The sequence below is a fragment of the Meriones unguiculatus genome, chromosome 7 (genome assembly GCF_030254825.1).
Source record: "Meriones unguiculatus strain TT.TT164.6M chromosome 7, Bangor_MerUng_6.1, whole genome shotgun sequence".
Classification (NCBI taxonomy): domain Eukaryota; kingdom Metazoa; phylum Chordata; class Mammalia; order Rodentia; family Muridae; genus Meriones; species Meriones unguiculatus.
In genome coordinates, this window is record NC_083355.1 from 20,062,622 (window position 1) to 20,087,306 (window position 24,685).

Genomic DNA, 24,685 nt, shown 5'->3' on the forward strand with positions numbered 1-24,685 from the left:
CCCCTCGACACTTCTTTACGTGCATTTTGTGAATTAAACACAGGAGTACTCTGCGTTGGAGGAACAAGTGAACGAGGCCGAGGACAAGTAATTTCCTGCTGATAGGGTCTAGGGTAGCCCTTTCCCTGGCCACAGAGGGTAGAGCTGGTATCCTGATCCGTGTATTTCTGGAGACCCCGAGAGGTAGGTGAAGGGATGCAGCAAAAGCTCCCAGAGTCCCTCTGGAGTGCAGATGATTTTTTTCTGTCCAGCCACCCTTCATTCCCTTCCTCTCAACCCTTCCCCCTACCATATAAGGAGAGCAGCTGCTAGGGGTGTCTCTGGGTTCTAAAGATAGTACTGGGCCCTTGCTTGGGACTCCAAAAGCCACCAGGCAGCTGGAGCCACCATGGAACGGTGAGTGTCAGGCTGCAGTCGTACAGATCCCATCTACCCCCTTGCCCGTTGCCCTGCAGATTTCCAGCCCCACATCTTGTAAGACGCTGCCGACTTCTGCCCATCGGAGCCCCAGACTCCAGGTCTCTGTGACTGTGGGTGAGAGGGGTGGTGTGATCCGAATGTACCTCCTAACTCCTACTTCCCTTGTCTTTCTGGGTTTATCCTCACCACTGCCACCGGCCCCTACCGCTCCCCTCCACCTGGTTCAAGCAGCACCCCGTACAACCATATTGTCTCCTCCCTCCACCTCTCCGGGTTGCCTTCAAGTCCCCACCTCCAACCTCCTCAGGCAGCATGCCCGGACCCTGTGGTACGACAGACCCAAATACGTTTTCATGGAGTTTTGTGTTGAGGACAGCACCGACGTGAGTGTGCTCATTGAGGACCACCGCGTTGTGTTCAGGTAGTAGCCATTCCCCCTGCACGGGCCTGGTGGCTCAAGAACCATCCTCTAGTCCTGGTGTTTCAAGAGAAGTCCCTTCAACTCCTCCTAGGTCTTACCTTTTTACCGTATCTTTAGCTGCAGGAATGGTGATGGAGTGGAGCTCTATAATGAGATCGAGTTCTATGCCAAGGTGAACTCCAAGGTGAGGGCAGGGTAAGGACTGGCAGGTCTGGACAAGAAGGGCTGGCCAAGCGAGCGAAGAACCTGGAGGTCCATCCTAAAATGCAGTCTGTGAGAATGAGGCTGTCTGTCTGACAGGACTCCCAGGATAAGCGCTCCGGTCGCTCCATTACTTGCTTTGTGAGGAAGTGGAAGGAGAAGGTCCCCTGGCCTCGGCTCACCAAGGAGGATATAAAGGTGAGTGTGTGGAGCCTGGTCTCCGCCGTGTTCACTCTGGACCCGGGCACCACAGTTGTATCTGGATCGTGTTTGCCTTCTTTCCAGTCAGTATTCAGTGGGTCCTCTGGGGCCTGCTTGTTAAAGCTCCCAAACATTCTGGAATCTATAGGTTTCCTTCTGGTCTAGAAAGGAAGTAGTCTTTTGTCTGTCTGTCTGTTTTTCCAAGACAGGGTTTTGGCCACTGTGCCCAGCAGTCTTTACATTTATTTAGTATTTTCTTTCCACAGTTAAAAAATTATTTTGAAGCATGACAGTGGTGGGGCACACCTTTAATCCCAGCACTCAGGAGGCACAGGCAGGCAGATCTCTGTGAGTTCAAGGCCAGCCTGGTCTGCAAAGTGAGTCCAGGACAACCAAGGCTACACAGAGAAACCGTCAAAAAAAAATTTTTTTTGTTTTAAATTAAAAAAGTTCTTTTGAGGGGCTGGACAGGGGCTCAGTGATTAAGAGCACTGGTTGCTCTTGCAGAGAACCTGAGGTGAATGTGCATCTTCCACATGGTGGCTCACAACCATCTGTAACTCCAATTCCAGGAGAGCCAACACCTTCTTCTGCTTTCACGTGCACGTGATACACATACCCACAAGCAGGCAAAACAGTCACACACATATGATAAATACATCTTAAAAATTAATTTGACTGGCTACTGACGTTCACAATTTTTGATTTGTTGCTGACATTAACAAAAAAATAGATTAAAGGGCCTAGTGACATGGCTCAACAGATAAATGAGAGAATTGAACTCAGGACCTCTGGAAGAACAGCCAGGGCTCTTAACTGCTGAGCCATCTCTCCAGCCCCTACCCCCCAAAATCTTTGAAGTAAATATATACAAACGTTTAATTTCCCTTTGTTTTGTTTTGAGGCGGGGTCTCCTGCAGCGGAAATTGAACTTTATCTTGCTATATAGCTGAGGGTGATCTTGAACTCCTGGTTCTCTAGGCTTTACCCGGGGCGCAGCATTACACTGGCTTGAAGCGGGCACTGTGGAATACTGCCCTTGAAGGGTCGCCTCTGGCTCTAGGGAATGCAGCTTGTCTGTCTGGCCTGGTTGAGTCCTAGGGTGTTTTGTGTTACTCCCTGAGTCCATCAGCCCCTGAGGGTAGAATTCTGCGCTTTCTCAGACCTCCCTGTTCTCTGCATTGTGTCTGGCTTGAGCAGATTCTGGTGAACATTTGTGGATGCAGCTTGGAGGGCGGATTGGCCAAAAGGGGTGCAGCTGGGAGCACTGTACCACACTGACCTTTCTCTCTGAGGCCCTCATCTGTGCACACACACAAGCCCCCATTTTTTCTGTGTACTCTTTCTCCTCTCCATCCCCCCTGTGATGACTTATGCTTCCTCCCGCAGCCCGTGTGGCTCTCTGTGGACTTTGATAACTGGAGAGACTGGGAAGGAGATGACGAGGTGGAGCTGGCTCAGGTGGAACATTATGCAGAGGTAGGAGACACGGCACCTGCTTCCCATCTTCATCATTCTCTGTCTGCACACGTGCATCTGGGATATTGGAGTGCCTTCAGCAGGCAACTGATATGCTAATATGCTGCATATTTTATTCATCGTGTATGTAGCAGAAATGAGAGAAATAAGTATTAGTGAAATTTAAAAGAAAAAATTTAAAGATTTATTATATTTATTTATTTACTTGTTTATCGAGAAAGGGTCTTAACTATATAGCCCTGGCTGTCCTGGAGCTCACTCTGTAGACCAGGCTGGCCTCAAACTTACAGAGATCCACCTGCCTCTGCCTCCCGAGTGCTGGGATTAAAAGTGTGCAACATCATGCCCAGTGTTATTCTTTTTATTTATGTCTATGTGTGTGTTGGATCCCTTGGGGGCTGGAGTTACAGGTGGTTGTGAATTTTCTGATGTGGGTGTTAGAAATGAAATTTGAATTCTCTGGAGGGGAAGCAGGTACTGTTAGCTGCTGAACAATCTTAAGAAGAAGAAGAAGAAGAAAAAAAAAACAACCCAACAACTTAATACATTTTACTTATTTATTTGGGAGGAGAAGGTGCCTAAAAGCCACAGCATCCATGTGGAGATGGGTAAACAAAGTGTGGGAGTCTGTCTTCTATTTCCAAAGTGTAGGTCCCAGGGATTGAACGCGTGTCATCAGGCTTGGCAGCAGGTGCCTGTTCATACTGAGCCATCTTGCTCAATATGATTAAAATGTGTAAAATTAATAAAATTTCGCACAGCTTCACTTACTGTTTGCAGAGTGGTGCCTGCATTCTGTAAAAGTGTAACAAAGCCTTTCCCACACTCTATAACTCTTGTTCTCTTCTATGATTCTATGAGTTTTTCTTAAGCTGGAAAGTTCACAGGAATATAAAACTAAACAGTGCAAAATTCCATATTATAGGGCTGGAGAGATGCCTCAGCAATTAAGGACACTGAATGCTCTTGCAGAGGACCTGGGTTCAATTCCCAGCACCCACACGGCAGCTCACAATTGTCTGTAACTCCTGTTCCATGGGATCCAACACCCTCACACAGACATACATGCAATCAAAACACCAATGTACATAAAATAAAAGTAAATATTTTTAAAATTTCATATTGTAAATTACTGGTTCTCCATAAACAATATCTGTCACATGTGATTTTGTTTTAGAAGACCAGAAGCTCCCTTAATTCAAATCATGAGAGGACTCACAGACCCCCGATTTGGATTGATAAGGAGGGTGCTTTCTGCGTGTGTTTAAATTGACTTGTTTTTCTTTTGTGAGAGAGGGCCTCCCTATGTAGCTTAAGCTGATCTTGAACATGCTATCCTTCTGCCTCAAGCCTTGTGTGTGCTAGGATTATTGGCCTGTGACATCACACCCACTTTAAATTAGATTTTTTTTTTTCAGAGCCTAGGACTGAACCTAGGGCCTTGTGTTTGCTAGGCAAATGCTCTACCAATAAGCTAAACTCCCAACCCCCAAACAGCTTTTTTTAAGAGTTATTTGCATTTTTTTTTAATTTACTGCGTATATATGTGTGCCTGAGTGAGTTTATGTGCACCAACTGCATGCAGGGGCTGAAGGAGGTCAGAGAGCAGTAACTGCCTGATGTGAGTGCTAGGAGCTGAACTTGGTTTCACTGCAAGAGCAGTTAAGTGTTCTTAACCACTGAGCCATCTCTCCAGACCCTGGCCCCCCTTCTCTCTCTCTTTCCTCTCTGTCTGTCTTTCTCTCTGTCTCTCTGTCTCTCTCTCTCTGAGACAGTTTCTCTGCATAACAGCCCTAGCAGTCCTGGAACTCACTCTGCAGTCCATTCTGGCCTCGAACTCACAGAGCTAGCTACCCATTCCCTTGCCTCCTGGGTGCTAGGATTCAAGGCATGCACCACCAGGCCCGGCTGGACCTGCCTCTTTCAAGACAGGGTCTCATGTAGCCCAGGCTGGCCTCAGGAACTGCCTGAGGCTAGCTTTGAACCCCTGATCTCTCCCTGCCTCCACTTGTTAGGTTCTAGTATTGCAAGCAAGAACCAACACACTCTGCCAGAGGTTCACTTTTGTAAGCTACCACTCGGTGCTGGGAACCATCCCCGGGGTCCTGATCCTCCTAACTGTTGGACGCTTAATTCCAGCGCCCTCGGGCAGGGACCATTCTCCAGGCTCTACTAGTATTCGGGCTGCTCTTCCCTCACCCCTCCTCTCTTGTGACTGTTTCTCTCTTCCCGTTAGCTTTTGAACAAGGTCAGCACTAAGAGACCTCCCCCTGCCATGGATGATCTGGACGTAAGTAACACCTTCCCTAGATCCTTCCGTTCTCCTTAAACTCTAAAATGACACATTAGAGCGGGACACAGCTCAGTGGGGGAGTGTTCCCCCCCCCATGCATGAGACCTGCCCTCCAAAGAGCAATAGGGAAAAAGCACAGCATATAAGAACCTGCATTCCATCTTCTGACACATGGTAGCTCTCTGCATGTTAACCAAGCCTGAACTTGACACGAGGCTGGGTGTTCTCTAAACCTCTCCCTTCCTCTGCATGCTAGAACAAACCTGGCTCCAACGAATGCCTTTGCCCCTTTAAGGAGCAATAGCACCACCTGAAACTCTTAAAACAAGTGACACCCAGTAAGAGTGCTGTTCACTGGACCCTGGTGATTTATCTCATTACCCAAAGTTGGCATCCTAAGAGACGCGACTTAGGGTTTTAGGAGAGCAGGGGGAGTGGGCAGCAGCTGTGAAAGTCACCATAGAAACCACAGGTATTTCGTCTTCTCTTTTCAGGATGATTCTGACAGTGCGGATACGACAACTACCTAGCTTTCTGTGACAGCGGAGGAGGCTGAAGCTACTGTTGGTGTGCTGAGAAGCTGTGATGGGGCCTTCTTCAACTTTTTCATTATTCGTCAAGAACCACTGAGACCTCGCAACGTTTCCAGAAACTCTTTCTTTAAGGGCCCCTCTCCATCTATTAGGTCTTCCTCCTGGGCACCTCAGTGTAGTCCTACGTCAGTTGCAGGGAGAGGGGCCAGGGTTCATTGCTAACTGGTAGGGCTTCCGACTTCCCACCGATTTGACTTAAAAAAATCTATGCTTTGGATGCTTAGTTTTTTTGGACACGTGTTTATACGTGGTAAAGCAAAGGCCAAAGAAGAGATTACAATAAATTCTAGGAGTGATCATGTCTCTCTCCTCCTCGTATTTTCCCCTACCCGTGAAAAGCCTTTTATTTCTCTCTCTCTCTCTCTAGAGATTCTGGCCCCTTTTGCAGTGGGAAGATAGATGTTACTGGACAGGCTTGTATGCAGATGGCTGTCATCGCTAGACCATTAGCTTCCTATACATCTTCCCTTAACCATCTCTGTGGTTAAGAATGTGCAGTGTTTTTTTCAGAGGACGGAAGTTTGGTCCTCAGGACTGATACCAGGTGGCTTACAACCACCTGTAGTTCGGTGCACATACACACAAATAAATATAAAAATTAAAAATCCAAATTATTGCCAGGCAGTCATGGCACACACCTTTAATCCTAGCACGTATGAGGCAGAGGCAGTCGGATCTTTGTGAGTTCGTGACCAGCCTGGTCTACAAAGTGAGTTCCTGGTCAGCCAGGACTGTTAGACAGAGAAACCCTGTCTCGAAAAGACAAAAACAAAACTAAAAGTCCAAATTATCCTAAATCACAGGTTCCTGAGGCTTGTGGGTTAAATGTCTCCCCTTTAGTTAAGGAAAAAAGTTACCAGTTGAAATATTTTGGATGTTGGCGTTAAGTAAAATTTTAACATAGATAGATGCCTTATCTATTTCCGTCCAGGCGGTCTTATTTCCACCTGCATGCAGCAGGTTCCCCGAAAGTCCAATTACACGGCCCCAAGAGCGAGCTGAACAACCTCTCATCCTGAGCTGTGAATCTTGCTTTGCGGTCTTTCAGTCCTAAAACAGCGACCCAACAACACAGAACACCTGGCAGTTAGCAGTTTCAGTAAGCCCGGTCAAGCCACGCCCCTTCCCTCACGCGTTCACGTTTGCACAGATTACGCTTAAGAAAATTTGTCCCACGTCGCTCTCCATCCTCTGCCCGGCTCTTCTGCCCGCGCGGGGCCTCCGCTGGCCTTGGAGACCGCGATGGCGTTCCTGTGTCAGCGCGATAGCTACGCGCGGGAGGTGCGGCCCGGTGGGCGAGGGTCCCCGAGACCGAGGGTGCCCCGGGAGGGACGGCGACGGATAATGTTCTGTCCCCTCTCTCCGCCCAGTTCACCACCACCGTGGTCGCCTGCCGTCCCGCCGAGCTGCAGACGGACGCGAGCGGCGGCAAGAAAGAGGTGCTGAGCGGTTTCCAAGTGGTTCTGGAAGACACGCTGCTCTTCCCCGAGGGCGGGGGCCAGGTACCAGGAGCAGCCTCGCCGCCCCCTTCCCACGAGCCCCCACATTCCTCAGCATCCATAAATCAGACAGATGTTAGTTCGCTGCATTATTCTTTCAGCAGGTGCTCACGCAGATGTGACACATGCAGTGTGTCATATTCCTGGTGCCGGGGTGGCCCACGCCCCGGGACCCCAGCACTCTGGGAGGCAGAAGCAGGCGGCTGGTTCTCTGTGAGTTCGAGGCCGGCGTGGTCTACAAAAGTGTGTCCAGGACAGTCAAAGCTGCACAAAGAAACCGTGTCTTGAAAAACCAAAACCAAACACCTGGCATTCAGGAAGGCACAGAGTGCTTATGGCCGACAACTGTGTGTGGCAGGTGTAAGGGATGATAATTTCACTAGACATACAGCTGGGCGGAGACTGGTGGAATGCTCTCCTTTGTAGATTATTCCACACAAATGTCTGTGACGGGAAGGGTGAGCCGCTGTGGCTAGGTGTGGTTCTGGGACGAGAAAGATTTCAGGTAGACAGAATAGCTCTACAAAGGCCCTGAGACAGGAATTGGGATAAAGTGTTTTACAGGGACTGTTTTTTCTTTTTTTGAGATAGTTTCTCTGTGTAGCCTCAGCTGTCCTGGACTCACTCTGTAGACCAAGCTGGCCTCCGCTTCACAGAGATCTGCCTGCCTCCGCCTCCCAGAGTGCTGGGATTTATAGGCATGAGCCATTTCGTAACTGTAGCATCAGTGCTGAGGACTGAGTGGTTAAAGGCAGGGCCGCTCACTGTAGACACTGTTACAGATAATCAAAGTCAGTGGTTCTCAGCCTTCCTAATGCTTCGGCTCTTCAGTACAGTTCATCCTGTGGTGACCCCCAGCCGTACAATTATTTTCACTGCTCCTTCATGACTGCAATTTTGCCACTGTTAGGAATCGTAATATAAATATCCGATATGTGATTCCTGTGAAAAGATCCTTTGACACCCCCCAAGGGGTTGTTGACCCACAGGTTGAGAACCACTAATTGAAGGTGGCAAAAATGAAGATTAAGGGTCTTTGAGTTTTAGTAAACTCTTCAGGGCTGCACTTACTTCTTTTTGTTTTAATTCTGCTATTCTAACCTAAAACAAAACAAAAACAACAACATATATAGGTGTTCCAAAAGAGGACAAGGAATCCCGTCATGGAACAAAGTGGGCCCACCTCACTTGACTCCTCTTCCCCTAGGGAGTTCAGGTTCTGGGTCTGTCTGTCTTAGAGCTTCCCGTAGAGGGTCTTTGTTTTTTTTTTTTTTCCATCTAGTTAGGGTGAGCCCTGGCCCAGTGTTGCTTGCTTCTCTCCCCCAGCCTGATGACCGTGGTACCATCAATGACATCTCTGTGCTGAGGGTGACCCGTCGTGGGGCCCAGGCCGAGCATTTCACACAGACACCTCTGTCCCCTGGGAGCCAAGTCCAGGTCCGGGTGGACTGGGAGAGGAGGTTTGACCACATGCAGCAACATTCAGGTAGGGCCGAAGGATGGGGCTGTGCAGTGTGGTAGTAATGACTGAGGCTGGGTTTCAGCTCGCTAGGAGTGAGCCTTTTGGAAGGGGTCGACATGCTTAGAATCAGCTTGGATTCAGGCAGTGTATTGTGAAAAACAACGTGAGCATTAAAGTTCTAGAACTATTGGCTTTTTTCCTCCTTTTTAAATTAAAAAAGCTATCAGGGAGAGGGGGCTTGCCCATGTCATGTGATGTGGTGTTTGGAGGACAACTCGTGAGAATCAGTTCTCTCCTTCAGCCATCTGAGGGTTGATCTCAGACTGTCAGGAAACTCCTTTCTCACCAGCCCATTCTTATTTGTTTTTTTCGAGACAGGGTTTCTCTATGTAGCCCTGGCTGTCCTGGAATCAGTCTATAGATCAGGCTGGCCTTGAACTCATAGACATCCCCCTGCCTCTGCTGAAATTAAAGGCATATGCTGCCACCACCTGGCCCTTTCTTGGCTTTTTTGGGGACAAGGTTTTCCTACATAGCCTTGGTTGGCCCAAAACATAATATGTAGATCAGACTGACCTCCTGCCTCCTAAATACTGGATTGCAGGCCTGAGCCGCCATGCCCACCCAGTTATTGCTGGTTAGGAGTTTTCCCACTTGGTGTTTCTATCTGCATGTCTTGTAGGTTTTCAAATTCACCAAGATGAAATGGTCGCCACCTTCTACCTGGGCTTGCTTTAATATCCTGCTGGTCAGCTGGGCATGGTGCTGCACACCTCACACCTGGCATTCAGGAAGGCAAAGGCAGGCAGATCTCTGTGAGTTTGAGGCCAGAATGGTCTACAAAAGGAGTCCAGGACAGCCAAGGCTACACAGAAAAATCCTGTCTCAGAAAAAGAAAAACGGGGCTGGAGAGATGGCCTATAGGATAAGAGCTCTGACTGCTCTTCCAGAGGTCTGGAGATCAATTCCCAGCAATCACACGGTGGCTCACAACCATCTATAATGAGATCTGGCACCCTCTTCTGGCCTACAGGCCTACATGCAGGAAGAACACTGTAAAGATATTAAATAAATAAAATGTTAAAAAATGTTAAGAAAAAGAAAAACAACCCTCCCCCCAAATAGATAGATAGATAGGGAGATAGATAGGTAAATAAATAAATGCATCCACAATACTCTGCTGGTCTTCAGCATTTCCTCAGTCACATCATTCTAGATGCCTCTCTGGAGACAGTGAGTCAGTCACTGAATGTCTTGATTTATCCTCAGTTACCTTTCTTTTCCCATCCACCACATTTGTCCCAGCCCTCACCACCTTCCCCGGGGGACCTCAGCTGTTTTTCTCACACCCAGTCTTGCTCCTGTGTGCCTATACAACAGCCCAAACAGACTTTTCCTTTCCTCACCTTAAGGACTAAATTCAGGACCTCATGCCACAGAGCAAACCGTTTGTTTCCTTGCTGTGCTGGAGATTGAACTCAGGCCCCTGCGTGTTCTAGCCGAGCTATGTCCCTTGCCTGAGAACAGTGTTTTAAAAAAATGAAAGTCAGATCACCTCACTCCCTTGCACTTCAGGATCTTCCTGTGCTTCTTGTGTGTAAAGCCATTCTCCTTAGTAAGGCCTACAGCCCTCCTGGGACCACTCTTAGATACTCTTCAATCTCATCGGGGCCTCCCACAGCTTGCTGCCTGCACCCCCTACCACACCCATCTTTTCGAACACATCCCTGGCACATACCACTCCTCTTTCCTCCTGAAGGCTTTGTCTATTCCTTATGTCTTCCTGGCTACTTCTTCCTCTTCCCTTTCTTACTGTCTCCTTCCCTTTCATCAGTCAGGAGTGCAGCTGCAGTCTGCATGTGGCAGGTGTTGAGTAAACATCTGTGAGCTGAATGAATGCCACACGCCAGAACTTCAGCTCAGAGCCCGCGCCCCCCACCCCTCTCCTCGGCGCTTCGAATCGACTTAGGGCCTTATCATACCTTCTGGGCAAGCGCTCTGTCACTGAGCTACACTCCCAGCTGTCGTGGTGGTTTCTCAGTAAGAGTGCGTGAGGTGCTGTTGTCGTGGGCATGCGGTGGCTCCGTCTCTCACTTTGCTGCTGTCTCTTGCTCTTGGCTTAGGGCAGCACCTCATCACGGCAGTCGCTGACCATCTCTTCGGAATGAAGACAACATCATGGTGAGTAGAGGGCACACACAGGGTGTGGCAGGTCCTCGGACTCCCCGCTTCTGTCCCCAGTGATGGGCTAGGACAGGAAAATAAAAGAAGGGACAGTGTTGAGAGCTGCCCGTCTTCTCTTCTCAGAGACCGGGTCATGGGATGGCCTTGTGCTTCATAGGAGAAGCTTAAGATGAGAGCAGACCTTTGCGTGGGAAAGGACATAGAGTTTAGAACCCAGAGCTAAATCTGTGGTCCCACCGACGCGTGACTTTTTGTCACGTTCCTTGTTGTGTGTCCTCAGTAAAATGGGAATGGCAGTCTCTACGTGTGGGATTTTTTTTGTGTGTGTGGATTCAATAAAATCATTTATATGGATTTATTTTATTTATTTAAAGTTAGTTTCTAAATAACCCAGGCTGACTCTGGAGTTGGAGGTTGGCCTTGAATTCACAGCAGTTAGCCTCCTGAGTATGGGATTATAGGCATGGCCCCGCCCTTGCTGTTATAGGAACATGGACTTGCTGTGTATTCAAAGAGGACTTAAAGTCCAGTCCTCCCTCCATCTTCCAAGCAGTAGGCTTCCAGGCATGCACCTCCTGGCTCAGCGGTGAGCACTCCTCACGAGCTTTCGGCACACTGTGCCCATGCTTCCTTTCCTGACAGGGAACTGGGGAGACTCCGGAGTGTGATTGAGTTGGACAGCCCTTCTGTGACTGCTGAGCAGGTAGCCGCCATTGAACAGAGCGTCAATCAGAAAATCCGAGATCGGCTGCCTGTGAGCGTGCGGGAGCTGAGCCTGGATGACCCTGAGGTGGAGCAGGTGAGGAGAGCAGCAGGCAGCGGTTTGCACAGGGTGGCTGTCCAGGCTCCTCACTGAGATTCAGACAGCCCTGTGACCGTCCCTCTGCCCCAGGTCAGGGGCCGGGGTTTGCCGGGTGACCACGCTGGGCCCATTCGAGTTGTTACCATCGAGGGCGTAGATTCCAACATGTGCTGTGGGACCCACGTGAGCAATCTCAGTGACCTGCAGGTAAGTGTGGAAGCGTATGGCGTGTTTGAGGGCCAGGTATGGGGGTCAGGGCTGGGGGTGGGAGGTGAATCTCTTAGGCCCCTCAGGGCTAAGGAGGGGTCTGGTCTCCCTCGCCTTTATGTTCTAAGACCCACTGTGGTGTATGTCTTTGTCTCCTGCTTCGTGTAGGTCATTAAGATTCTGGGCACTGAGAAAGGGAAAAAGAACAAAAGCAACCTCATATTTCTGGCTGGGAACCGGGTGCTGAAGTGGATGGATCGAAGTCACGGAAGTGAAAAGGCCCTGACCACGCTACTTAAGTATGTCCTGCTCCTGGCTCCCAAGGTCTGCACTCCTGGGCTTATTTCCCCCTGCAGGGGCGACAGAATGACTTGCTCTGGAGGGTGAGGTGCTTTGGGCGGTAGCCCAGGCCCACAAAGAGTGGGTTAGTCCTCTGTACCTCCCTCCCAGTTGCTCCAGGGTCTCTTGGCATGGTCACACCGTGAGGAAGGCACCCCAGCTGTGGAAGCACCTGGGCAGTTGGCCAGTCTCCATTAACATTTGTCTTACAGGTGTGGAGCGGAGGATCACGTGGAAGCAGTGAAAAAGCTCCAGAACGCCACCAAGCTCCTGCAGAAGGTGACTAGTTGCGTGGGGAATGGAGAGGGCCTAAGCCCATGAGTGGATTCTCAAGGGGGTTTGAGGGCAGCACCAGAGGAGAGATGACGGTGCCCTCTGTTGTCTTTTCCACCTGTCTGCGTTCTCTCATCCATTTCAGAACAACCTGAACCTCCTTAGAGACTTGGCTGTGTCCACCGCCCACAGCCTCAGGAGCAGCCCGGCCTGGGGAGGAGTGGTCACACTACACAGGTGAGCAATGACGGGCTCAGGTCTCAGCCTCTCCCCAGAATGCCGTGCACAGTGGAACGCGCGTTGCTAAGTGGTTGGTACCCCAGGCCAAGCGGACCCCCGGAGTGTGCTGCCGCCCTCCTGGGCTTAACGGTAACATCACTGTAACTGTGTAGGCGTCACTGGCTCCTTCACTGGCCTGGCACCATCTGACAGATCTCCCCGGATCTCAGGGATCCTCTGTAAACCGCTGAGGCTGAGGATGTCTTCACCATGCTAAGGGGTCTGGGACTCTCAAACAGGAAACAATGAGGACTGTCAGATGTTGGCCTGCCTCAAGAGGAGGAGCCTATCCTCCTGTGTGTCACGGCTTCATCCTGAGTCTCACATCTGTGTCCTTTGTCGTAGGAAAGAGGGCGATTCTGAATTCATGAATATCATTGCCAATGAGATTGGGTCAGAGGTAAGAGGAGCATGAGAGTCCTCCACTGTGAGGCTCTGGGTGTTACGAATGAGGAAGTTAGCTTAGCCAAAGTCTCTCCAGGTTAACAGAAGAAGAGTTAAAACATTTCGTCCAGATTGTTTTCCAAGTACTGACCACAGTCAAGTTCTGTTGTTAAGAAAGCTTGGAAGACAGCATTTGTAATTTGAAGTGATGAATGCTGGAGGCAGAGCACATCACCCAAAGGGAATGAGAGGCTTCAGGGCTGGGCCACAAAGCCTGCTGAGAGGGGCTCAGGTAGCCAAGGAGCAGAGTGGCCAGAAGGAGGAAGTGACATGGTGGTTTAGGCAGTGGTGGGGAGGGTGTCCGGTTCACCAAAGTCAGGAATCAGTGGTGGAAGTGAGACCACGAAAGTTATTTTATGCTAGGTACTGTCAGTGGCCCTCTGCTCCTCCTAGTGTTTAAGCTCCTAGCCATTCCTCTCTGGCGGCCTAGCATGCCAGAGAGGAGGGCTGCCTCATGAGCGACGTGGCCGCTCCATGGTTAGAGAGAGGCTGCCCGTTCCCGTCAGGAGAGTTTGGGGCTTGCAGAAGTTGACCCCGTGTGTGCTTATTGTCTGGTCTTACCTCTTAGGAGACCCTCCTATTCTTAACCGTGGGGGACGAGAAAGGCGCGGGGGTCTTCTTGCTAGCAGGCCCAGCAGAGGCCGTGGAGACCCTGGGGCCCAGGTAATGTGAGGTGGGGAGGGTGTGAGCTGCTAGCCTGCTGATGCAGCCCTGTGCTGCTCAGCAGAGGTCGTCACATCTGGGCTGTCCTTGGCTCAAAGGCACCTGAAGCGGGCCGAGCAGATGTGGTCCAACACCAGCACTACCAGCGTGGCAGATGAGGGTGCTGTGGCACACACCTGTAATCCCAGCACTCAGGGAGGCAGAGGCAGCCGGATCTCTGTGAGTTCGAGGCCAGCCTGGTCCACAAAGCAAGTCCAGGACAGCCAAGGCTACACAGAGAAAGCCTGTCTCAAAAAACTAAAGAACAAACAAACAAACGTGGCAGAATGAGCCTCGGGGCTTTTGGTTTGTTTTAAAGAAAATTGACCCCAGAGCAGTGCTTCTCCATTTAACACAGTTCCTCATGTCGTGGTGACCCCCAACCAAAAATTATTTTGTTGCTGCTTTGAAACTGTAATTTTGCTACTGTTATAAACTGTACTATGAGTAACTGATATGTAGGTTATCTGATAGGCAACCCTGCAAAAGGATCTTCCCACCCCAAAGGCGTTGCAACCCACGGGTTGGGAACCACAGTCCTAAATCTAGGAATTGTGTGACACTGTTTCTGGGCAACTGGGAACGAATGTCTGTCTGCTCAGCCCAGGTTGGGATCCAAAACAGATGAAAGTACAGCTACCGTCAAAGTCAGAGTTGGTGAACCAATGACTGAGCTTTATGGAGTTTACTTAGGGAATATGGGCGGGCGAGGGTCTGCTTCCGAGCCCCAGCTGACTCGAAGACAGCCGAGTCACGAGAGCGCACCCCAGCAGTGACAGCTCACACAGTTGGGAGCCTGGAGCTCACTGCGTGAAGAACGCACACTGTGCTCTTCTGCCCGTGCCTGTGTTTAGCTGCCTGCCATCCCTCAGAAGGGCAAGAGCTGCCCAGTGCCTGTCTGTTTCTCAGCGAACAGCTCTGCCTCTGGAGTTCAGTGTGTGCACTGCTTCCAGCCTTGTAGTTGTTGTTTTTTTTTTTTTGTTTTGTTTTGTTTTTTTTTGGGGGGGGGACAGGGTTTCTCTGAGTGCTATGATTAAAGGTGCATGCCACCTTGCCTGTCTTTTCCAGAGGTCTCTGACGCCTGTTCTTTTGGGTATTAGAGTTTTCAGTCATTATTGGCTCTCTGGAGTATGTGTTTCTTGGAAACGTTGAAGGAAAACATATTTATAATGGAGATTCCTAACAGGCAGCCACATGTGCCCTGCAGTTTGGTTTGGCATGTGCACGGTCCCATTCCTCTCCCTTTTTTCTACCCCTCTTTTTACAAGAGTTTCTTTGTGTAGCCTTGGCTATCCTGGACTTGCTTTTTGCTCTGTAGACCAGGCTGGCTTCAAACTCACAGAGATCTGCCTGCCTGCTGTGTGCGACCACATCTGGCTTTTTTTGATAAGGTGTTATCCTGTAGCCCAGTCTAATTTCAAACTCTCGATCTTCCTGTTGCCACCTCTCAACTATGTCCCATGTATGTACTAAAAATAACTTCCTAGGCTGTCTTCAAACTTGCAATCCTCCATCAGCCTCCTCCACCTCCTTCAAAGACTTATTTATTATTTTATACAGTATTCTGCCTATGTGTATGCCTACATGCCAGAAGAGGACACCAGATCTCATTATAGATGGTTGTGAGCCACCATGTGGTTGCTGGGAATTGAACTTCGGACTGTTGTAAAAACAACCAGTGCTCTTACCCTCTGAGCCATCTCTCCAGCCCATGCATCAGCCTTCTGATTGCTAGAAATCACCTAGTCTCCTTGCTCTAAGCCCTGAGGACTGCCCTTGACTTTTGGCTTTTCACAGACCATTTCCATAACTATTTCTCCATTCTCTAGGGTGGCCGAAGTGTTGGAAGGCAAAGGAGCAGGGAAGAAAGGCCGCTTCCAGGGCAAGGCCACCAAGATGAGCCGACGAGCAGAGGTGCAGGCGCTTCTGCAGGACTACGTCAGCACACAGAGTTGTGAGGAGTGAGGGCAGAGGATGTCAGTTCCTGTTGCCACAGCAGTCTCTGGACAGTAAAATAGTTTGACTCTAAATGGTTGTGTGCTATCGTGTAAGTCGGTGTGCGTAATTTGCACCGTGCGTTCCAGTGTGCTGATGTGATTAGCACCCATGTGAACAGTTTCTAACATGGCTCCTGTTAGGTCTCACCTTCACGAATGGATACGTCCTGGCTAGGTCCCACTGAAATCTTCATGGCATGGTATAGTTGTTTTTGGCTAAGGTAAGGCTTGATCCAGGGCTTAGCCTCATCCAGCTGGGCTTGCTTTATTTTGTCTTTGTGTTTTTGAGACAGTCTTTTTATGTCACCCAGGCTGGCCCCACAATCTGCAGTGCTACCAGGTTTCAGATGTGTGTGTGCTTGTGTGTACGTGTGTATGGAGACCACAGCAGTTGTCCTGAAGGCACGGGTTCATCTTCAAATTTTTTAATTTATTCATTTATTTTTGCAAGGGCACCTCTGCTAGCCTGGAACTCGCCAAGTAGGCTACGCTGCTCAGTGAGCCCCAATGATTCTGTCTTTGCCTCCCCAACACTGGGATTGCAAGCATGCACCACCGTGCTGACTTTTTTTTTTTTTTTTTTTGAGATAGGGTTCCTGTGTGTCCCTGACTGGCCTGGAACTCACTATGTAGACCAGGCCAGCATCAAAGTTACAGAGATGCCTACCGTGACACGGGTTCTAAGGATCATGTCAAGTCCTCACGCCTGCAAGACAACTGCTTTGTCAACTGACCTGTCTCCCCAACCCATCAGACCTCTGTGTGTGTGTGTGTGTGTGTGTGTGTGATGAGTGTGATGTGTGTGAGTGCAACCATTCATATGGGGTGTGTGTGTGTGTGTGTGTGTGTGTGTGTGATGAGTGTGATGTGTGTGAGTGCAACCATTCATATGGGGTGTGTGTGTGCGTGTGTGCATGCATGCATGTGTGCATGTGCAAGCGTGTGCGAGTGCCTCCTAGCTCACCATAGGAATGCTGGGAGTACAGATGCAACTGCTGTGTCCTGCCTATTTCCAACATTTAAAATAGTTGTGTTTATTTTGTCTGTGTGTGTGCCGAGTGTGTGGAGCACAGAGAACAACTTCTGTGAACCAGTTCTCTCCACCATGTGTGTTCTGGGGATTAAACTCAGGTTGGCAATCTTGGAGGCCAGTGCATTTACCTGAGGAGCCATCTGACCAACCCCGATCAGGCTTTTTCTTTTTTCTTTCTCTCTCTCTCTTTTTTTTTTTTTTTTTTAAGATTTACTTATTATTTATATGGTATTCTGCCTGCATGTGTGCTTACACACCAGAAGAGGGCACCAGATCTCATTATAGATGATTATTAGCCATCGCGTGGTTGCTGAGAATTGAACTCAGGACCTTTGGAAGAACAGCCAGTGCTCTTAACCCCTGCGCCATCTCTCCAATCCCATCACCCACCCAGTCCAGCTTTTTGGGCGAGATCAGCAAGCACTTTTCCCCACTGAGCTGTCTCAGCCCCACGGACCTCTCACAGGGCACCAGTCCGATTCTTGAATGCTCTGTCCCCATCAGATAGCCATGTTTATCTTGAAGGCTGCGGCCCCTACACTCCTCCCTGGGAGCTAAGAGGTGGCACAGCGCCGAGGGCCACAGCGCTGAGGCTACAGGGAGTGATAAGATGTGGGCTGCACAGCCACCCCTGCTCAGCACCGCTCCGCCGGCCTGTGGTTCACTTGGAGCATGAGCGGCTTGTTCAAACTTGGGCTCACTTCAGAACAAGTCATAAACCCTCCTCGCCTGGCAAACGTGGACATCTGGCCTACTGCTGAGGCACTCTGGCCTCCAGTTTCTTTTTTTTTTTTTTTTTTTTTTTGGCCTCCAGTTTCTTGACTTAAACTTGGGGACACGAGCACAGTATCCTAACAGAGAAAGAACTTTCTGAAATAACTCACTTAGGGAGAAACATAAATACTGGAGCAGAGCACATGAAAACAGTAATTGGTTGTGTAAAGCAGGGTAAACAAGCACTGTTGGACTGGTGACATCACTCAGGCCTGTCACAGTTCCTAAGCCAATGCCCGGGACAAGAGCCGTGCGTGCTCAGGGAAGGGGTAGACTGCCTGATGAGCTTCACCAGAAAATACACAGAGTGGGTTTATTTGTTGGAGAACTTTAGAGGGGCCTCAGGAGTGGCTCAGCCATTAAGAGTGCTTGCTGCTCTTCTAGAGGACCCAGGACCCACATGGTGGCTCATGTTACCAGCTGTAGCCATAGGCCTAGAGAACCGAATTTTCTTTGGCCACCAGGCACATTATGCACAGACATCCATATAAGACACCCATACAAATAAAAATTAAAAAAAAAAAAGGGTGGTCCGTGGAGAGATGGTTCAATGGTCAAGCGCACTGGCTCTTCTTCCAGAGGACCTGGGTTCTCTTTCCAGCACCCCCATGGCAGCTCACAACTGTCTTTTTAACTCCAGTTCCAAGGGACTCGACACCCTCACACATACATGTAGGCGGAACACTGCCCATGAAATAAAAATGAATCATTAAAACATTTAAAAGGAATTATATGTGTCTACACAGAGATTATGCTTCCTGGAGTATAGCTATGGTGCATCTTTGCGGCAGAATTTGTCTTCGTGAGGCACACATCAGTGTGAAGAATGAAAGATGGTTCCAGCAGCAGGAGGCAGTCGTGTCAAAAATGCCCCTAGGCCCCACCTCATCCTTTCATCCTGGGTGGAAACCCGTGAGTCAGCCACTCTATGCCAGAATGCCTGAGTTTTTTTCCTCCATGAAAACTTAAATAAACTCTGGGGCTCTGGTGCTTCTGGGAAAACAGACGGTCCAACATAGCCTGATGAAAAACTCATTGGAGAAAACGCCAGTGTTTTCTGTCCCTGAACCTGAGTCAACTATGACTAAAGCGTCCTCAGCAGAGGGCAACCTCGCCATCTGGGGAGAGTGATGGGGGAGTTTCCTTTTCTCTAGGAAAGTGCTGCATCTCCTGTGCAGTGTCGGCTGGCAGGACAGCAGGCTCCACAGTCAGAGACAAAGAGCAGGCCTTCCCTAACTCATGTGCTGTAGGCTTTCCTAAGGTTCTTGTGTGTGGCTGAGGCCTGTTGGTAAATAGCCCTGTTTTTTCTTTTTTGTTTGGTTTGGTTTGGTTTGGTTTTTTTAAATACCAGCTTCAGGATCTGGTCCTGGGTCTCAAACTGAAAAACAAACACACAGAAACCCCGCCAACCTCAAATCTAAATTGGGCAGATAGAGAGAGGACACTGGGTAGATGTTGGTCAAAGCATAGAAATTTTCAAAGCTGGTGTGGCACATGCCTGTATTCCCAATTCATGAGTGTAAAGCAGGGGGCTTGCCTTGAGTTAGAAGCCACCCTGGCCTATATAAACAAGACCCTTTCTCAAGAAAAGGGGGTGGTCGATCGGAGGAGACAGCTCAGTCAGTACATTGCTTGCCACACACCCACATAAAGATCAGGAGGCAGAGACAGGAGGATCCCGGAGCTCAGTGGCCAGTCAGCTTAGCTCCAGGTTCAGTGAAGAGACCCTGCCTCAAAAGATACGGTGGTGGAGAGCAATAGAGGAAGACGCCTGACCTTAACCTCCAGCCTCCACGCACATACAAGAGGGCACTCAGACACACATGAACATGTACACTAATTATTTTTTGTTTTTGAGACAAGGGTCTATGAAGTCTGGCTATCCTGGAGCTCATTATTTAGACCGGTCCGGCCTCAAATTCACAGTGTCTGCCATTCAAGCGCTGGGATTAAAGGCATGAGCCACTATGCTCAGCAATACATATATTTTTAGAGAGGCAGAATAATTTAAAGAGCTCTACAGTCCCTCGTGGTGAGTATACTTAAAAACAATTAACTTAGCCAGGCAAGGTGGCGCACACCTGTAGTCCCAGCACTCTGGAGGCAGAGGCAGGCAGATCTCTGAGTTCAAGGACAGTCTGGTCTATAAAGTGAGCCCAGGACAGCCAGGACTACACAGAGAAACCCTATCTGGAAAAAAAAAAAATACAAGCAAACAAAACAATTATTTTTTCTTTTTTCGGGGACAGGAGGAAGGAAGTGCATTGGACATCAGTCCCAGGTCCTCACGCTTGCCTGGCAAGTGCTTTCGCACTGAGCCACTCCGTCAGCACTGCTGGATTCTTTAGATTTATAAGAATAGTTTGTAAATGTTGTCGCTGTAAAAATAATGTTGCAAGTATGTGGTAAATACATGTAATCTTTTTTTGCATTAAAATAAATAAAGCCAGGGAGTTTCAGAAAGAAATGACATTTCTGCGGACAGAAAAGCCTCTTTTCCTTTCACAGCAAGGCAACCTGTATTTTGCTGTTGCTGTTGACTTGTGTCTATCTATAACGACTGAGCCCAGAAGTCACTTGCTTATTTACTCAGAGGTTTTTTTGTTTTTTTTTTTTAGAGCTCAGCCTGTGCTGGGTGTGTCCTAAGCTCCTGCAATCACGAGCAATACAGCCGTGGACCCTGTTCTTAAGGCAGTTGTAGCTGGGGAGAAGAAAGACGATAAAGAAAGAAAGGCAAGAAGGAAGGGGTCGTCTTAGTTGGGGTTTCTATTTGCTGCGATTCAAAAGCAAGTTGGGGAGGAAAGGGTTTATTTGGCTTACATGTCCGTATTACTGTTCATCATCGAAGAAAGCCAGGACAGGAACTCAAGCAGGGCAGAATCCTGGAGGCAGGAGCTGATGCAGAGGCCATGGAGGGGTGCTGCTTTTTCCTATAGAACCCAGGACCAGCAGCCCAGGGACAGCACCACCCACAATGGGCCGAGCCCCGCCCCCCATCAGTAATTAAGAAAATGCCTTAACAGCTGGATCTTATGGAGGCATTTTTCTCAGTTGAGGGTCCCTCCTTTCAGATAGCACTAGTGTGTCCAGTTGACTCTAGACCAGCCAGAAGAGAGGGGATGAGTGCTCTAAATTCTGTGGGGCCAGGGAGAGAGAGAGAGAGAGAGGGAGAGCGCACTCAAATGTTAAGAGCACTTGTTGCTCTTGCAGGGGCCTGTGGTTCCTGGAATCCACAGAGTAGTTTAAGACCATCAGGAACTTCCGTTCTAGGGGATGAAATATCCTCTTCTGACCTCAATGGGTCCCTGGGCACACACATGGCACCCACACATATATTTAGGCAAAATACTCAGACACAAAATAAAATAAATCTAAAATAATTCTTTAAGGACAATAATTGCTTCTCAGCCTTTTGGCTAAGATCAAGTGTAGTATCAAGTGTAGTATCTGTTCTTATCAGTTTAATATCTGATACGTCCTCTATCCGAGGACAATATATTAAATGGATTTTTAGAACCAGGAGTTCGAGGCCAGCCTGTTCTACAAAGGGAGTCCAGGACCACCAAGGCTACACAGAGAAACCCTGTCTTGAAAAAAAATAAATCATCACAATACTGCAACTGAAAAGCCAGGGTTTATTATTTTCCCTGTTTACACATGGAGAGGCCTGAGGACAATGCCAGGTGGCTTCCTCTATGTCGCTCTACTTTGGTCCCTTGAGACAGCCTCTCTCTGAACTGGAAGGCTTCTATCACACTTCGGCCGATGCTCGGTGAACTCCAGGGTCCACCTCTCTCCACCTCCCAGCGTTGGGGTAATAGGCCTGCGCGGCCACTCACAGCTCTTTTACATGGGTGTTAGGGTTTCGAACTCCGGTCCTCATACAAACGCTCTTACCCTCTAAGCTATCTTCCTAGGCCCTAGGGATTAACCTTTATGGGGCTCTAAGGGTAAGCCCCTGGCTCCCTACACTTCATCTTGAGCCTGTTTTTCTTTCTTGTTTCTGTAACCCTGGTTAACACACAGTATCGAGCGAGCATAATTTTCCACTGCTGATGCCTTTGCTGTGGATGTCTTGAAGGGTTCTATTCAGCCAGAAAGTCTGAAAAGCCATCATTATGGCAGAGTTCAGGCTCTTGGGTTCCTTTGCTTCATCGGTGTCCCATGTTGTGATCCAAGCGAGTGAGTTCCTGTGGAGTTTTGTACAAAGCGTTGCAGTTTCTTCTGCCTCCACAGCGTTTGGCTGTGATCAGGATCCTTCAGTAATGTCAGTCTCGGAAGCCCATCCCTGTGATGACCAGCAGAGGGCGCTGTGAGCATGTGCTTGTCAGCGCCTCTGCCTGAGGCAGACTGGGGACGTAGCTCAGTTTGGTAGAGGGCTTGGCTGATGAAACCAGCCTGGACCCTGTCTCCAAATTAATTAACTAATTAAATAAATAAATAAAAACATAGATAAAAGAGCCCTTGTCCAGCCAGGCAGGCATGGTTTCCTGGTTCCTAGGATGTGGACTATAAAGAGAGTTCCAACACAAGCTGGGAGACAAGGGGCGGCTTGTAGTCTTCTGGATTTATTTTCCTTCCCTCCTGTCTTTCTCTCTCTGCTTGTGAGTAAATTTCCATACATGTGCCTGTGTGTTCTGCACATGTGTGCACAGGGCCTCATAGTTGCATGACAAGCGCTTTATGGACTGAATCGTCTCTCAGTCTTCCTTTCTTCCTCCTCCTCCTCTCCCCCTCCCCTCTCCCCCTTCCCCTCCCCCTCCCTCTCCTTCCTCTCCTTCTTCTTTTTGGTTTTGTTGAGACAGGCTTTCTCTGTGGAGCCTCGGCTGTCCTGGGCTTGCTTTGTAGACCAGGCTGACCTGCCTGCCTCCACCTCCATGAGTGCTGCTCACAGGCGTGTGCCCAGCCTCCCTTTTCTTCCAATGGGAGCTTTGCTCTATTGCCCAGCCTGGTCTCGCATTCCTGGACTCTACTGTCCTCCTGCCTGGACAAACCGAATAGCCTGGGATCCAGATGTATGTTGCTTGGCTTGGCATCGTCGTTTCTATTTTTAAGGAGTTCCAGACTTTCCTCCAGCCTTTATTTTTGGTGCCTGGGTCTCGGTGCCACTGAGCTCAGGCGCTGCCATTGAGCCACCCTCACGCTGCTGACGTTTGGATATTTTATGCCTTTTACTTCATCATCTAGCTCAGAGGCTTCAAACAGCGCCAGGCCCTGAAGTAATACAGAAGGAGCACTCTTCCCGGCTTCCAAGACTCCTGTGGATTCTTTTGTGTTCATTCCATGAATAGGAACGACACATACTTTTTTCTTTCTTTCTTTCTTTCTTTCTTTCTTTTTTTTTTTTTTTTTTTTTTTTTTGCTTGTTTGTTTCTTGTTTTCTTTTGAGATAGGGTTTCTCTGTGTAGCCTTGGCTGTCCTGGAACTTGCTCTGTAGACCAGGTTGGCCTCAAACTCACAGAGACCCACCTGCCTCTGCCTCCCCAATGCTGGGATTCAAGGCGTGCGCCAACAAGGCCTAGCTTCTGTGTTTTTTTTCTAACCTGAGGTTTGAGCATCGCCTCCAGCTTCTCAGTTTCTCAAACTCTGTCTTCCTCCAACCCCAGATCACATTTCCCCAGGATCCTGCTCTTCACTGTTGACCAAAAGGCCACGATGATGCTCTCTCTCTCTGTTTCTGGTTAGGTCCATCTTCCTTTGCTCTACGCACATTTTCCATATAAGGATCCAGATAAAAGGAACATGAAGGTGGCTTTCTCAATAGAGAGAGAGAGAGAGCCGTGCAGGCAGGGAGGCAAGAGTTTGGCCCCCAACGTCAACCTAAAAAGCCAGATGTGGTAGTGCAGACTTGGGACCCCAGTGCCGAAGAGGTGGCAACAGGTGGATTTCTGGGGCTTTCCGGTCAACCAGCCTACGCCTGCTGCCTACTCAAAACAATAAGGCGAACAGCACCTGAGGAGGAACAAGACCCAAGGTTGACCTCTGACCTCCACATGCACCCCCCCAGATCTACACACACACACACACACACACACACACACACACACACACAGAATCTAGAAGTCCCTATGTAACAATCAACGGGTGACTTAGTTTTATACAACTCTTCACATTGAGTTCATGGCAAGACACATGATGTAACATTTAACTTGTAAGTTTCCGTATGCATGTATGTGCATGCATGTGTATGTGCTGTATGTGTGTATGTATGTCCACACTCTCATTGGGGATGACCTGGGTATGTGTGTGCACGCGGAGGTCAGAGGTACAGATTTGGTGTCCTCTCTGTGGTTCTCCACATTTTTTTTTTCAGGCAGAATATCAAACATAGAAAGAAAACAAAGTGTCTGCTGTGACCATAAATACACAGACCTGCCTCCCTCTACCTCCCAAGGGCTGGGAAGCCTGCACTACCACTCCTGGATAGTTGTTTTATTTTTTTTTTTTTTCTTCCTTCTCCTTTGTATTTACTTTTCTGTTATCTGTATGGGTGCTGTCTTAGCCTTTTTATTGCTGTGAAGAGACACTACGAGCAGGATAACTCATATAAAGAAAAGCATCTGCCGGGCATGGTGGCGCACGCCTGTGATCCCAGCACTCTGAGAGGCAGAGGCAGGCTGATCTCTGTGAGTTCAAGGCCAGCCTAGTCTACAAAGTGAGTCCGGGACGGCCAGGGATTACAACCAAAAAAAAAAAAAAAGAGTTTCAATCCATTATTGTCACTGTGGGAAGCATGGCAGTGTGCAGGCAGATATGATGCTGGAGAAGGAGCTGAGAGCTACTCAGCTTGATCTGTAAGCAGCAGCAAGCCACAGAGCCACCCTGCCTTGCTTTGAGCTTCTCAGACCTCAAAGCCCACCCCGGTGATGCACTTCCTCCAACGAGGCCACACCTACTCCAGCAAGGCCACACCCACTCCAGCAAGGCCACACCTTCTAACATGGGCCTATAGGGGCCATTTTTGTGCACCATGTGTATGCAGTACCGGGGGCCGCCAGAAGGGGTCAGGTTCTTGGGACTGAATGTGAACCTCAGTGGCCGTGCAGGAAGCTGAAGCTGAGCCTCAGCGAGTACAGCAAGTT

The 24,685-nt window shown here is 49.1% G+C and overlaps 2 protein-coding genes and 1 pseudogene across 9 annotated transcripts; all 3 read left to right on the plus strand.

Annotated features, from left to right (window-relative positions):
• Positions 1–17: 17 nt before the first annotated feature.
• On the plus strand, positions 18–5,907 carry Ptges3l (prostaglandin E synthase 3 like). Of its 8 annotated transcripts, none has more exons than XM_060386661.1 (8): positions 21–183; positions 456–518; positions 652–841; positions 959–1,025; positions 1,142–1,240; positions 2,633–2,722; positions 4,959–5,012; positions 5,510–5,907. In XM_060386661.1, exons 3-8 carry the CDS (start codon positions 774–776, stop codon positions 5,543–5,545), a joined length of 414 nt encoding a protein of 137 aa, XP_060242644.1. In that variant the 5' UTR covers positions 21–183; positions 456–518; positions 652–773; the 3' UTR covers positions 5,546–5,907. The 8 variants fall into 8 exon arrangements, with proteins under 8 accessions (XP_021496815.1, XP_060242644.1, XP_060242646.1 ...); XM_060386663.1 differs by having other exon boundaries at positions 728–841; XM_021641140.2 differs by having other exon boundaries at positions 18–183; positions 456–841.
• Positions 5,908–6,732: 825 nt separating this feature from the next.
• Aarsd1 (alanyl-tRNA synthetase domain containing 1) lies at positions 6,733–15,829 on the plus strand. The gene is made up of 12 exons (XM_021641139.2): positions 6,733–6,889; positions 6,979–7,110; positions 8,434–8,593; positions 10,693–10,750; positions 11,396–11,552; positions 11,646–11,762; positions 11,931–12,061; positions 12,314–12,380; positions 12,520–12,611; positions 12,999–13,053; positions 13,666–13,760; positions 15,629–15,829. Exons 1-12 carry the CDS (start codon positions 6,851–6,853, stop codon positions 15,762–15,764), a joined length of 1,239 nt encoding a protein of 412 aa, XP_021496814.1. The 5' UTR covers positions 6,733–6,850; the 3' UTR covers positions 15,765–15,829.
• A 5,170-nt stretch (positions 15,830–20,999) lies between these two features.
• LOC132655702 (U2 spliceosomal RNA) lies at positions 21,000–21,175 on the plus strand (annotated as a pseudogene).
• The last annotated feature ends 3,510 nt before the right edge of the window (positions 21,176–24,685 follow it).

Bases quoted from the DNA above. Each gene is read 5' to 3' on its own strand.
- Aarsd1 (XM_021641139.2), top strand. From the start codon at position 6,851: ATGGCGTTCCTGTGTCAGCGCGATAGCTACGCGCGGGAG. The intron at 11,553-11,645 runs GTGAGGAGAGCA...CCTCTGCCCCAG, and splicing joins ATGACCCTGAGGTGGAGCAG to GTCAGGGGCCGGGGTTTGCC. The intron at 13,054-13,665 runs GTAAGAGGAGCA...CTTACCTCTTAG, and splicing joins CCAATGAGATTGGGTCAGAG to GAGACCCTCCTATTCTTAAC.
- Ptges3l (XM_021641140.2), top strand. From the start codon at position 558: ATGTACCTCCTAACTCCTACTTCCCTTGTCTTTCTGGGTTTATCCTCA. The intron at 842-958 runs GTAGTAGCCATT...CCGTATCTTTAG, and splicing joins GACCACCGCGTTGTGTTCAG to CTGCAGGAATGGTGATGGAG. The intron at 1,241-2,632 runs GTGAGTGTGTGG...TTCCTCCCGCAG, and splicing joins TCACCAAGGAGGATATAAAG to CCCGTGTGGCTCTCTGTGGA.